At 35.9% G+C, this 15,132-nt stretch overlaps 1 protein-coding gene across 2 annotated transcripts; it reads left to right on the forward strand.

Moving 5' to 3' along the window:
- Positions 1-249: 249 nt before the first annotated feature.
- On the forward strand, positions 250-14,699 carry entpd6 (ectonucleoside triphosphate diphosphohydrolase 6). 2 transcript variants are annotated; one of them, XM_079852856.1, is made up of 14 exons: positions 250-416; positions 1,193-1,516; positions 3,114-3,190; positions 3,325-3,468; positions 4,811-4,886; positions 7,037-7,072; positions 7,314-7,402; positions 7,966-8,045; positions 11,199-11,263; positions 11,760-11,861; positions 12,800-12,940; positions 13,053-13,109; positions 13,707-13,822; positions 14,005-14,699. In XM_079852856.1, exons 2-14 carry the CDS (start codon positions 1,264-1,266, stop codon positions 14,095-14,097), a joined length of 1,329 nt encoding a protein of 442 aa, XP_079708982.1. In that variant the 5' UTR covers positions 250-416; positions 1,193-1,263; the 3' UTR covers positions 14,098-14,699. The 2 variants fall into 2 exon arrangements, with proteins under 2 accessions (XP_079708982.1, XP_079708983.1); XM_079852857.1 differs by having other exon boundaries at positions 256-416; positions 11,763-11,861.
- The last annotated feature ends 433 nt before the right edge of the window (positions 14,700-15,132 follow it).

A 15,132-nucleotide genomic window follows, 5' to 3' on the forward strand; every position in this document is an offset into this window, starting at 1 on the left:
ATTAAATGAATTATCAAAGGATTCAAATTTCAAAGTAGCCTAACATTTAAGCCCATTTAACAACTATATAACTATGGATTTGCATAGCAAAGGGATTTGAACGTAACAAAAAATATCTGAGGAATATTTATTGTCTTTTCATAAACAGTATTTATCATTATAACACTGCTGTAAGCAAGTGTTACTGGTTGTGTGAGGGCGCGTCTGTCTTCTCTTTGGAACGCGTGACGTACGTGTTCGCTCCACGTCATCTCCACGTTGCAGGATTCTAAATTACTGACGTAATCAAAACGAGACCAGAGGAGTTTGACAATTTTTCATAAGGAGTAACATGTCAAAATCTCACCATGGCAATTCGTCGATACAGAAAACACGACTCGGATCCGAAGGAATATGATCTTGCTACAGAGAACTAGGTATAGCGATCTTAGAAACACGGATAATGACATTTTTGTCTTATAACTATGATGAGATTTATCTATCTGTTCTCAAATTATTCTTGAGACATTAGACAAAATTAAAATAAAGTACAAGTGTTATATAAAGTTATTATTTTAGATTAATATGCTCACCATGTTCCAAAGTGTTCGACTGTGTTTTGGTGTATCTCTTGTTGGTATTTTCCCACTCAATGTGTGTGTGTATTATTTTTGCCTATCGTGAATTATTGTTCAACATGACCGATACAAAACATAATGTTTCGAATATGTGTTATAAGTATTGACAAATCTAGAGTTCACTTAAATTAATTACTTAAATAACTCCATCATCACAGTAAGAAAATCTTACAATGCTGACAAAAATAACCATATTGTTCATATAGCGCATACATTAATTGCAGCAGCTGTTTTGTGTTTCAGGTGTTGCTAGGTATTATTAGTAATTCCTTTACAAGTAGTGTGACGTCATAGTTGTGGCAGAAAATATAAGGACATCATTTGTTATATTTTAATTTATTTCATGTATTGTTTTGAGTGAGAACAGGTTAATACTGTAGGCTATGTCTTGGCTGTGTTAAATCTGTAAATCTTTGTTAGCTTCGTTAGTCATAGCTTCTCATTAAAATTTAAACTAATGACTTTGTATTCACTTGGGTCGGTGATATTTCATACTTCTTTTATCTCACAGGAAATTTAAACTCCTTTTTTATATGATGATTTGTGTGTGTGTGTGTGTGTGTTTTTTTCTGTAGGTAGTGGAGAGAACTGTTGAGCCTTCTGCATTGGGAAATTGACTCCGCATCATGTACCTCTGTCTGCCATTATGAGGTTCCCAAAGTTAGCTTTCATCTTTATGTTTGTGGGATGCCTGGTGGTCTACCTCACCTACGTCAAACGCCATTATGATGACTCCAAGCCACCAGTATCTGACCAGCTGCCCCAGTATAGGATGGATACCCATAAACATCCAACCTCATCTCAGGTGGTCAGTGAAAATTTCCAGTATGGTATTATGTTTGATGCTGGAAGCACTGGAACCAGGATTCATATCTTCAAATTTCAGATGGAGCCAAATGGTATGTTCAAATTTAAGAGGTATTTGAGTCCACTCAAAGACTAATAATCGAAAAGTTCAAATTAAGGGCATTAAGGCTCTCTAAAAGGGTCAAAGCAACACACTGCAAATAAGACCACATAACAAAAGCTTTTTCATAACAATGACGTAAAAAAAAAAAAAAATCAGTCTTTAAATATTTATGTTCAACAGACAAGAAAGCAGTGTTGTTTTCGTCAATTGATACAAAGCTGAAATAAAATAAAATATAAATATTAAACTTAAATATAAATGAGAAATTTTGCTTTGGCAACTTACTATAATTGATTTTGAAGTGCCAAAATTACTAAAACTGAAATAATAATACATTAAAGCTATATTAAGATATAAAAATTGAAAATATAAAAATAAAAGCTAATTAAAAATGTTAATAAATACTAAAATAGTTTTAAAATAATACTAAAATAACACTGTGGCAAACATATTTCGCACTAAAATACCATAGTTACTAAAGTTACTATATTACAATACATCTAATAAATATTAATTCATGTTAATGTTAATAAATTATGATTTTGCAGTAGAGCCAATAAATATGGCCATGGTGTTTTGTTGAAAATTATGGTTACTGTGGTAAAAAAATGTAAGGGCTTGTTAGATCACTGTTATTATTTATATAACACTTGAAAACTCGTAGCCTACTAGTACACTGAAATGCACACTTCCTAATTATTTATTTATTTTAAATCTACAACCTTACCGCCAAAATACCATAGTGTTACTATAGTAAAACCAGGGGTATGTTGACTGTGTGGGTGTTATCCACAGATATTAGGTTTACTGCCTAGCGCAGCCCTGACCGTCCAATGGCTTAGTTATTGCATCCCAATTCTGAGCTAAATCAGTTAAGTGCTGCTTTAGCCTTTATTGTTAAACCTATGATTGTCATATTATAATGGACATCAAGTAGTCTATGCTATCAGGCATGCTCTCTCATGCACACACTTCCTAGCTAAGCCTGATGGATCAAAGGTCACACCGAAGAGTATGGTTAGATTTGATCAGTGGCTGAAACATTTGTTTATATCGTTTATTATGCAAACTTTGATATAAGCCATGTGGAACACTACTACTGCAGTTAATCAGTGTTACACATATCCTTTTATGAATTTTATTTCATATACTCTACCTTTCAAAAGTTTGGGGTTGGTGAAATGTTCACCAAGGCTGCATTTATTTGAATATACACTAACATTGTTAAACATTATTACAATTTAAAATAACAGTTTTATATTTAATACATTTTCAAATGTAATTTATTCCTCTGATGGCACAGCTGAATTTTCAGCAGCCGTTACTCCAGTGTCACATGATCCTTCAGAAAACACGTAAATCATGATAGTTTTTTTCAGGCTTCTGAAGACGAATGGAAAGTGCGAAAGAACAGCATTAATTTGAATTTTTTTACTGCCACTTGATCAATTTAATGCATCCTTTCTGATTAAAAGTATTAATTTCTTTAAAAAAAAAAAAAATGTTAGTGTGTAAATATATTTTTAAATCAATGTTATGATATTTCACTGTTTTAAAAGCTAACATTTGTCTTTGTGTGTTAACAGAAGCTCCAAAATTATCCCACGAGATATTTAGAGCTATAAAACCTGGACTGTCTGCATATGCTGATGACCCAGAAAAGGTAACCAGTAAAATGTGATCAGGTTTTATAGTTTTGAACCCTTCGCAAATGCCTTTGCAAAAGTTTTGTTATAGCATCTTTTCCGTCTACAGTTTGATGGTCATATTAATGTAGCCAGTGCTGTTGTTTTACAGAGTAAGGAGGGGCTGTTGGGACTGTTAAAGGTTGCTAAAGACACGGTTCCTGAAACGTTATGGAGTTCTTCCCCTCTTATGCTCAGAGCCACGGCAGGGCTCAGACTGCTGCCTGGTGAGAAGGCCACCATCCTACTGGACAAGGTCAGAGATCCATGAGTCACCATTGACAGACTTTCACTGTATAGAGGGTGCAGGGATGACGTCAAAACCCAGAAGACCGATTCGCCAGTGGTTCCCTCAAGATTTTCCTATGGGGTTTTTCAATTTATGAATAAAATAAGGTCTGTGGTAAACATAACTTGATACTTGAACATTTTGCTCTACAATGTCAATTTTGAAGCTGTTATTTTTTTTAAACAACATATGTTTCTAATAAGTCACTAGATAAGAACGCTTGTAGTGTAAGTGTGCAGTTTACATTGTAGAACAAAACATTCAAGTATCGTCAAGTTATGTTTACCGCAGACTAGTGTCGTCAAAAATATCAATATTTTGAGATGAATCGATACTGAAATATCTGAAATGGTTCCAATACTTCTTTTCTGCAGTATCGATACACCGATGCCAGCTGGGCGTTCTCTCTATCTTCTCTCCGACGGCGAATTGACACACACTCCTGTCACTCATCTCATTCACTCCGTTTGAATAGTGCTTGTATTAAGCATAATTTTACTCGTTCCCACAGGTTTCGCGCTCTCACCAAAAGCACGCTCACCACTGATAGCACTCTCATAAAGCCGCCCTCAAACAGATCGCGAGTACTAATTTGTCTTCTTTTTCGTGGCTTATTGGGATTAAATGGTCAACAGTAACACTAACAGTATATTGGATCCATGCCTGAGCTCTTAAAGTGACAGCAGTCTAATAAACCTGCTGCTGTCTGTCATGTTAATCAAAGAACAAAAGACAGAGAAAATAACTTGCTGATCTTGTTTTGTAACTTTAATTTAATTAATTTAAATAACAATTGATCTGTATGTTGGTATATATGGAAGTTTTTTCCCGTGGTATCGAATATCAATATTTTTCATTGTATTGTATCGAAGTTGGAAATTCCAGTATATATTCAGTATATATACATTTTAAAAATCCATTATAAAAACCCCTAGAAAAATCTCTATACCCTCTTACAGCTAGTACGCAGGGATAGTGCTTTGAGTTAACTAAATGTATTCGGTTTCTATATCATAAAATTTCAGTTTCATTTACATTTGTTAATTTAGCAGATGTTGTCTTTCTTTGGCAAAGCAGCTTATAAATGAGGAATACTTCAACACAATTTTAAGGAGACAGTGATATTAGACATGCAGTACAAAGTTACTGTAAAGGGTGTAGTAAAAGTTTTATTTTTTTAATACACTAAAGGTTTAGTAAGGTTGTAGAGATGAGGGCTGTCTTCTGGCATTTCTTGTTCTTCAGCCTGGCATCTCAGAATTTCCTAACCATGTCTTGACATGCTAAACCTGAAATCTCTCTGCTGCAGGTGAGGGAGGTGTTTAGCGAATCCTTGTTCTTCTATAGACCGGACAGTGTGTCAATCATGGATGGCACAGACGAAGGTACCTTGTCAATTACTCCTTTGCCCTACTTTTTAGCATCTAATTAATTTAACAACAGGGCTCTTTGATTATGGTATAAGGGTCAAGATTATCTCAATAATTATGTAAATAGCAAATAAACAAATTTATTTTGAGTCTAACGTGAAAAATCAAAACCAAACAACCTTAATGTACTTTTGTAGTCAAAAACGTGACTTTACAGTCTCAGCTAACAAATCAACTGGGTTTTGTTTGACAAGCTACTTTGAACATTTTAGGGTTATTTTTTTTAACATTAGGAAAACTGAGGAAGCACATCCTGAAAGTTCTAACTGATGACAAAAGTGCTCGTTTCTATGATTATAAAGTTGCAGTGTTTTGCTGAGCTATGATCCATGCAGGAGTCTGTCCGTCTGGAATGTGAAACCGGCAGATGTTACTGTACATCTCCAGCTCGTCAAAAGCTTCTGGCCACTGCGGTCAAGCATTTCCGCTTCTGGCATAAAGATATAAATTGTAAATTGAAATTTTCTTCAGTAATGGCTTGAGCTGTGTGTGTATATTAACGATAGATAATGCGTATATGGGACTTTAATCCAATCCTTTAAAATAGTTCACACAAGTAATAATGAGCCCAGAGGATAATGTCCCATGTGCACTATAATCTCAGCAAACAGATTAGCGGCCATTAATTTGCTAGGCAGTAAATTGCTTTTAAAGGAACAAAACTAGCATGGGCAAACAGTGTTTAGTAAAAGCCAGGTTAATACTGCTTTTTTGTTGATATACAAGTCGTCTTTGCTTAACGGGTAGCAATTTGCGTTTGAAATTTTGTAAAATTAATGCTTAAACTCTGCAGGTCCCATAACTGGATAATCTCAGTCTCATTATCAGCGTGAGTCTAAACTCTCCTGGACACACAAGCTTACCCAACCAGATTAGTCCATCACAGCAAATCATACAGACTTATTGTTAATGCTGTGCCAAAGTGGTATATGTGAGGGAACGGGATGGAGGGATGGAGTTTATAGATACTAAGTGAGTTTGGTTATTTCTGAGAGCTAAAGCCCCTTACTTTGTTAAGAAGCAACCTACATTCAAAACAAACATACAGTTTATAAGAGTTTTAGCACAAAGATCCAATGATGCACTCACTCAACAGAGTCTTTGTGATAAACTCTCTAAATGTATGGAATCCACCAGCATACAATGTACAGTACTGTTCAAAGGTTTTGGGTCAGTGCTTGTTTGTTTTTTCAGCATGGACACATTAAATTGATGACAGTAAAGACATTTATAATGTTAATTAATATTAGACTATTTCAAATAAAGCTGTTCATCAAATAATCCTGAGAAGAATATCAGTTTCCACAAAAATATTAAGAGGCACTGGTTTTCAACTGTATCAACATTGATAATAAGAAATGTTTCTTAAAAGCCTAGTTCATCCAAAAATGTTAATTCTGTCATCATTTACTCACCCTCAAGTTGTTCCAAACCTGTATGAGTGTCTTTTTCTCTGTTGAACACAGAACAACCAGACAGTTGTTAAACAAACAGTTTACAGACATTAGCCATAGTATTTTTTTTTTCCTACTATGGCTCAATGGCTACTGCCAACTGTCTAGTTACTGACATTCTTCAAAATATCTTCTTTTTAGTTCAACAGAAGAATAATTACATACTGGTTTGGAACAACTTGAGGCAGTAAATTATGACAGAATTTAAATTTTCGGGTGAGGTATCCCTTTTAGCACCAAATCACCATATTAGAATGATTTCTGAAGGATCATGTTACGCTAAAGACTGGAGTAATAAAGCTGAAAATTCAGATCTTGTTAAATAACAACTGCTCGTTTCTGATGTTGGGATCTGTCGGATGGATCTGCATACCTGCAGGTGCTACACACAGCCAGGAGTTTATTCTTATTCTCTTTATTCCACAGTTTATTCTTAGAAGTAGCTCTTTTGTGTTAAGAATAATGATCCATCTTTCTCTGTATTATATCACTGCGACTGGTCCGGCCATAAATGTGTAAGTGTGGGTAATAAATGATTAATGTATTTTTCTGCCTAAAATGTTTTTTGCAGCTTAGCTTTAGTAGGACTGTGAGAAAGTAGTATTTTTTTTTTATTGGGCTAACAATTAATGCACATTTGTATTTACACAGGCATGTCAGCTTGGATTACCATAAACTTTTTAATAGGTAAGCAATTTTAGTAGTCATGTTATACTGTATGTCACGCCAATTTAATCAATGAACATCAACCGATCAATAACAAAGATTAATCTGGACACAAATATATGATTATTTTATACCTTTCAACAGTCACCCTGCCCACATGCAAACTTTTTTCTTTTGTTTTCTTCTTTACTTTTACTTGAAATGTTTGGTTTGTTCTTTATAATGATTAGTCAGAGTGATTTAAGAAGTCTCTCCTTCACAGGTAGTCTTCATGGCACTGAGACTCCTACAGTAGGCATGCTGGATTTAGGAGGAGGCTCGACCCAGATCACCTTTGCTCTACAGGATGAAGTGAGCCATGTACATGCATATATATACACAAATATCTGTTTACCCATGTTAATGAAGTCATGTCTCTCTTAACAAACTACCGTGATGTTCTCCCATCCCATGCATTAATCCGCAAATGTCCTGTTAATCCCATAGGCCTTGTAAATGAAGGTTGTTGTACATTGGACGGAGAGAGTTAGAGAGATTCTTTCTCTTGAACTAGGTCAGGTCCTGTACAGGCGGTTTGGATTGAGGACCAATTTATTATGTCATTACACAGTTTCTCCGAGAGCTCTAGTTCCAAACATGAGCTCAGAGAGGAACTGCTCTACAGATTGCAGCTTACTTGAAGTTGCTGACAGATGTTGTGTTATAGTCTGGACTTCAAACTGCTACATTAGGCAGTTGCTGACCAATGTTGTTTTAAAAAAGTATACTGGACAAAGAAATGCAGTGATGAGACTAGTACAAACTAGAATTGTAATATTTGTCATTCTACCAGATTCCTGCTCAAGAAGATAGGAATGCTACCTTTATGCTACCTTACATCAATATTTGCCTGTTTGTGTTTCGTTCCTGTACAGAAAACCATCCAGACCTCACCCATTGATTATGTGACATCGTTTCAGATGTTCAACATCAGTCACGCCCTCTACTCACACAGGTAAAGTGGGCAGGGCATAAGTTAAAGTGGTAAAGAATGTAGCGAAAGCAATATATTATGCTTTTGAATTCTGTAGAAGAGATCCTTCTGTAAAATCTTTTAACACGTGTAAAAAAAAATAATGGCATTTTCTTACTTTCTTTTTTTACATGTACACATTCTCACCGCGCAATCTGAGAAAAAATATTATTTCTGGCTGATACCCATAAATGGCAAATTTTAAAATGATATACTATTTTGTAAAAAATAAATAAAACATGAAAGATTAACGACAGAAATCAACTATTTTAAATGCTGCAAGTAAAATTTAGGCATCACAACATTATAATGCACAGCATGAAAAACGGATATCCATTTTTAGATTGGTTGAAGATTACTTTTTTTTTTTTTTTTTATAAGTTAAACTGTTTTTAAAGATTTTTAGAGGATGGTAATATTTAATGTAAAAATATAGAATATGAGCACGAACAATTAAATATCCAATATCATGCAAGTCTTTAGTACATCCATTTTAAGTTATAGTGATCGTTTCAGCATATTACTGTTTAAAGGGGTCCCACTTTTACGAAGTCTTGATTTTGTTTTTGGGGTGTACTAGAATATGCTTTCTTGCTTGATTGTTTAAATAATGCATTATTTTTCACATATTTTACATTATTGGCTCAAACATGCCAATTTCGATGAAGCCCCTCCTTCCGAAATACGAAATGTGCTGTGATTGGTTAGGTTTCCCCAGTGTGTTGTGATTGGTACCGTTTAGCGCGTGTTTGGGAAATGCCCCTCCCCTTCATAACTGCGAGTTCTTCTCTAGTGTAAAAAAGAATAAGGATGGCGTCAATTTCAAACCAATTTGAGCCCGATTCAGACCCTGACAGTGTTAACAAGAGGATCGTGCAGAACTGATTTCATGGACAGATTTCATAGGACGTTTCAGAGTGGTATGTTTTTAGTCATTTTCTTATGCATTATAGATACGATGTTATGTACCATTTAATCGTGATATTTGTCAGAAAACTAAGCTAATAGAAACAGTAATCGATCACAAAAACATGGTTAATTTTCCTATGGGGCGGTAAACCGTCCTACAAAAGCGAGAGCTAACCAAAGCAACAGAAAACAAGCTGTTCACCATAAAATGTGCAGTGCATAGATAAGCGTTGGGATTATAATGTTCAGGAACAGTTTTTAAAATACATTTTAACCACCAGCTTTAGGAAGGCCAAACAAATGAGTTTTGGAAACAGGGTGAAAAAAAAACAGTGTCTTTGCGTCAACACTGTCTTCTCAGGGCCCTACACACCGGGACGAATATCGGTGCGCGTTATTCGCCAGCGTTTTTTAACGCGTTTTTTGTGTTCACACCCAAGCGATTTTCGCTGACGATGAGCCGAGTGAACATGCAAATTCATTCCCTGACATTAGATGGCGCTTAATGTTAAACAGAAACCACTCCATAACAGTTCTCTTTTATCAAGATTTTTGTAGTCGCTGTCGTGTTTGTCATATAGTTCTTTATGTTCCGACACCAACGAGACCAGCAGCTCTATACTCATATTGCCTTGCATCTTCCTCGTCTTATTTCTTCCCGGCAGTGTAGACGCTACTTGGCGTATATCTTCTTCGCCGTTACGTATGTGTGCTCGGCAAGATCGTTTTGTGTTTGAGCGCCTCCAAGTTGTGTTTTACTGTAACTTCAGAAGCTCCAGACACGTGAACAAAAGCGGCAATCTCATTGGTCGGATAGTTTTTGACGCCGCGCGTCAAACCAAAAAAACGAACCCGAGGCGTTTTTAAAAAAATGACGCTTTTACGCGTGGCGTTTTTCGCGCCGGTGTGCACACTCACATTGGCGCCCTTTGTTTAGTCACGAGGCGTTAAACGTCGGCGAATATCGTGCGCGAAATTCTTCCCGGTGTGAACAGGCCTTAATGCAGCTCAACCAGGACTCGTCCCCCTTTTTGTGTATTCCGTGGGCGGGTATTATTTAAATGAGTAACATTATGACTTCATAAGATCCGGAAAAATCGTGTTGTAGTCCAAACGAGACGTTTGTTGTATCTCTCTTTAGAGTGGACTTTGAGCTTTGTAACCTTGCAGATCTTTTTTATGCTCAAACAGCAACATTACACACTAACTAAAGTTGAAAAAGTGGAAAAGCATAATAGGACCCCTTTAAAAGCTTCAGCTTTTCAGTCCAACAGTGATGTTACGTGACTTGCAGTCTTCTAGCACCAGGATCAAAGCTCTGCCCGATGTTTGACACCACCACCCGTTGGTTGCTGTGCTTGGTCAGGGTTGTCCAGGGCTTTCTAGGTTATGTTAGCTCAATGATTAGTGCATGACAAGTGTTTATGAGGCAGTGTGTGTTTGCCTCGCCTCGCTCTCCTGATTAGAGTGTAATCACACCAGCCTCCAATTACAATCCCATCGTGGGACTCATCTCCAGATTACTAGAAATACTAGTTATTCACTGCAGGAGATTTGACGCAACAAACCCTCCAGCAGAGGCCAACCAAACAGACTCTTTACTCGTTGATGTTTAAATGGCAAGATAGTGTTGGATGAGGAATCACTTAGTGTGTATAACTCTTGCTCCAAAGTATGCAATCTCATATCTCATACTTTCATATGAAATGCTGAAATATTTGTGATTTATAGTTAAATGTTATAAAATACGACTATATACATTACCGTTCAAAAGTTTAGGGTCAGTAAGACTTTTCAAATGCTTTTGAAAGAAGCCTCTGTTCGCCAGAGCTGCATTTATTTGACTAAAATACAGTAAAAACAGTAATATTGTGAAATATTATTACTATTTAAAATAAGTTTTCTATTTTAATATATTTTAAGATGTAATTTATTCCTGTGATGCAAAGCTGAATTTTCAGCATCATTCATCCAGTCTTCAGTGTCACATGATCCTTCAGAGATTATTCTAATATGATGATTTTCTGCTCAAGAAACATTTCTTATTATTATCAATGTTGAGCTTCTTAGTGTTTTTGTGGAAGTTATGATACATTTGTTCAGGATTCTTTGATGAATAGAAAGATCAAAAGAAGAGCACTTTTTTTATTTAAAACCCTACATTTGTATTTTTTTTTTTGTATTTTGCATATTCATCCCTTTAATGTCTCTGGTCTTTCTCTGCAGTTACCTTGGCCTGGGCTTGATGTCAGCCAGACTTGCTGTGTTGGGAGGGTTTGAAGGACAGCCTTGTATGTGGTCTACAATCTCTCTTCATCTCTTGCTTTTAAAGACCTCATTCACTAGATAAATAAGCCATTATCTAATCTCTTAATAACGCACTGAAGATTAATTCCTTGGTGGCCAGCTGTTGCACTGATTTAGTTGAGGCCAAAGAGAGAAACTGCCATCAGTGCAATAGCTTCTACATGCAGTTTACTGCTGAGATTTACATTTAGTACACTACAGATGTAATCAGATTTCTTTGTTTATAGTTTTGTCCATTGTATGAGTGTATCCCGCTTCTCTCAGAGTGGGTTTTAAGGTTATCATGGGCAAGACATGCATGCATTTGTGTAAACGTGCTTTTATGTTTGGTCACCAGGTGGCACTGCAGAACAAATTTTTGGATTTGTCTTCCTCAGCAGCGTCACAGTTACTCCACATAGTGGCAGTAAAAACGCTAATATGCATAAATAAATCATTCTTCTTCTTCTTCTTCTTCTTCTACTTCTACTTCTTCTTCAGTAGCAGGACCCCAAGAGCTGATTAGTCCATGTCTAGCCTCAGATTACTCTGGACAGTGGGAGCATGCTGAAGTACTCTATACTGTGAAAGGCCAGAAAGCAGGTATGAAATATATTGTCTGTATGGGTTAGGTTTTTGTATTTATTTAACCTTAAAGTCCCCTTGTAATCAATAATTTTATCCCTTAAAATCCTCTTTGATCACTGCCCCGTCTCCATTCACTCAAGTTCAGAATACCTGTTCCACTTGGTCAACTTTACTGTAGTAAACGCTGCACAATGGCAAGTGGAAATACTGGTTTCAGCCATAATATGTTTGAACCAGAAACTGATTCAGAAGAAAAAGTGGAAGAGTGAATTATAGGGTTGTCTACAAGTCGATGTATCAGAATGATAATGCGTTTATGTATCACTGTCTAAAATGTCAGACACAAAACGGTAATTAATATGATTAGCCTTTTGCTTGACTACGTTATCAAACAGCTAATAATGTGTTGCTAATGTTACACAATCTATCTGCCTTCTAAAAATCAGTATCCTTAGAAAAGATTTAAACAACTTAGAACGTCAGTGGAGAAAGGCATATTAGTTCATCATAATATAATATAAATCTACCCGATTTTTCAAATCAACAAAAATATAGCAGGATAACCTGGCTTCACTTGAGACTCCCCTGCTTCAGAGCATAGTAATGATGATATGCTAAAGCCCACTGGCATGTTGACGTGATTGGTTACGAGGTAGTTTGTGACGTTAGAAACACCAGCGATTTTAAACCGTGTTTTTGAGACTGTCTTTGTTTCACTGCAGTTTTAAAGAAAAAATACTCTGCAATGGTGTTGACCTATGAATTTGCACATGGTTTGTCTTAAAGCATATTTGTCTTTCACCACAGGCGGGGTGTTTAATTACTCCCCAGAATGTTATCATATATAAGATCTTATAAAAATGTGTATATAATGTGGATGTGTGTAACATATATAATAAACAGAGTGAACCTGTGTGTGTTTTATTTGAATCACTGTATGTGCTTTGTTCCAGGGGAGCCCATCTATGAGTCTTGCCTTAAAAAAGTGGAAAAGATGATCTACAAACGGGTGAGAAAAACAGAGGAAGTAAAAGACATAGACTTCTACGCATTCTCTTACTACTACGACAGGGCTGTGGATCTGGGCCTCATTGGTGAGAGATTAGTCTGATTGCTGTCATTTGATCTGATTCAGACGTTGTCTCTTTTTTTCTAAGATTTAAGAGTATACAAGAGTCATATACAAATAGTTTGTCTCTGTCTCAGATGAAAGCAAAGGGGGAACTGTCAGAGTCAGTGATTACATTGAAGGAGCCAAAAAAGGTAAGTGTTTGGATATGGTTGTATTAGTCTGATTATATTTGTGCAAGTAACTCTTAATTAAATGCACTACCATTCAAAAGTCTGGGATCAGTATTTTTTTTTTTTTTTTTAGAAATACTTCTATTCAGCAAGATGCATAAATTGATCAAAAGGGGCAGTAGAGACTTTTACATTGTTACAAAAGATTCCAAATAAGTGCTGTTCTTTTGAATTTCCTATTCATTAAAAAATCCGGAAGAAATGCATCTCCGTTTCCACAAAAATATTTTTCAAAAAACAGTGAAGACTGCAGTAATGGCTGCTGAAAATCACTTTGCCATCACTGGAATAAATTACATTTTAAAATATATTAAAAAAGAAAACTTAATTGTAATAATATTTCACGATATTACTGTTTTTCACTCTATTTTTTATCAAATAAATGCAGCTTTGGTGAGAGCTAATGACTTCTTTCAAAAACAAACAAAAGATCTTACTAACTTATTGTGGCAGGTATAAGTTATCAGGATTGCATTATTGCTGTAATATTAGATTAAAAAAAAATTCACTTAGTTTACCTTAACTCAACAAAAAATGTATCTCTTCTTTGTGGTGCAGTGTGCAATAACATGTCAGCCGGAGGAATAAATGAGACTCCGTTCCTGTGTTTGGATCTGACCTACATCTCTGTACTACTTCAGGAGCTTGACTTCCCGCCTGATAAAGAGCTGAAGGTGTGCTACTCTTGATTTATGATTCCTGACTGTGTGGTGACTTTTGTACACAGATTGCAACACACATATATGGTCAACTACAGCAGTGTGTGATTTATCTGTAATATTTTGAAGAACAAATGCCATGACTCATGGGCGAACTGTGATTTTTCTTTAACCGTATCATTCTGTTTAAATTTCAGCTGGCAAGACAAATAAATAATGTGGAGACTAGCTGGGCCCTCGGCGCCGCTTTCCAGTGCATAGAGTCACTCCGTAAGCACGGAACGTGCTGAAAACACAGACACTCACAACGTTGTAACACTCCACAACCCAGTAAAGCACTGACTGGTTTTAATTCTCTGGGAAAAAATATCTACATTGATTGTATTTGCCATTTTGTCATTGAACTTATTGAAAATGTGAGTTTTTATACATACCTCTGCTCTGACTTTATGAATGTTTCTTATTAGGATGTTAAGCTATGTGTGAGGGTAAAATGTATGTACTTGTCTGGGTGTTTACAGCATGTCAGAATCATATCAGTCAGGGTTAACTATACGTAACTGATCAAAAACATTATTTCCCTCATGTTGAAGTTATTTCATTTGTATCTTGTGTTTAATTGTATCTTGTGTCTAATAGCTTTTAGATCGGTTTAATATATTCCATATGTTCAAACAAATCATATACTTCTTATTAAATATCTACTCTCAGAAGGAGGATTTTTTTTTCTTTCTGTTGATAAGAACAGACCTGAGCTGTTGCAGTCATGTCCATGTATTTTTCTCAGATATTTATTAACTTGCTGTTTGATGAGGCCATGTTCTTTACTATTAAATCAATGTATTAAATATGTTTATATGAAATGCCATAAAAAAATAACCTGAGTCTGTTGAAAACTTTGCTTCCAGTATTGAGAAAGTGCAATTACACAAAGTTCACAAGAAGGTCATAGAATGAGACAGCAGGATGTGGTCTGGCTTGTGTTTGCTCCAGTCACGTCTATGAACTGTACAAACTTGCTGCTGTTTGTTCTTGGCACCAGCAGGTGTCGCAACACTAAGGCCTGCAGGGCTTTGGCAGTCAGAATGTCACAATATATTACTCAGGTTTACTCATAGAATGTTGTATTGAGGTTTTTAGAAAGGGCACTTCATTTTCTAATCTGTATAGCATTTACAAAATATGAGTTTCCTTGTCTGTGAACATAACTTGCCTTGTAACTTCCCAATCTTTGGGAGCAAATGATGGGTATCGACAGACAGTGGAAGCCATTGACCATATGTTGAAAACGGTATGAAAATACATTTTCATGGGCCTGAGGGCAC

This window comes from Squalius cephalus (assembly GCF_949319135.1).
Source record: "Squalius cephalus genome assembly, chromosome: 20".
NCBI lineage: Eukaryota > Metazoa > Chordata > Actinopteri > Cypriniformes > Leuciscidae > Squalius > Squalius cephalus.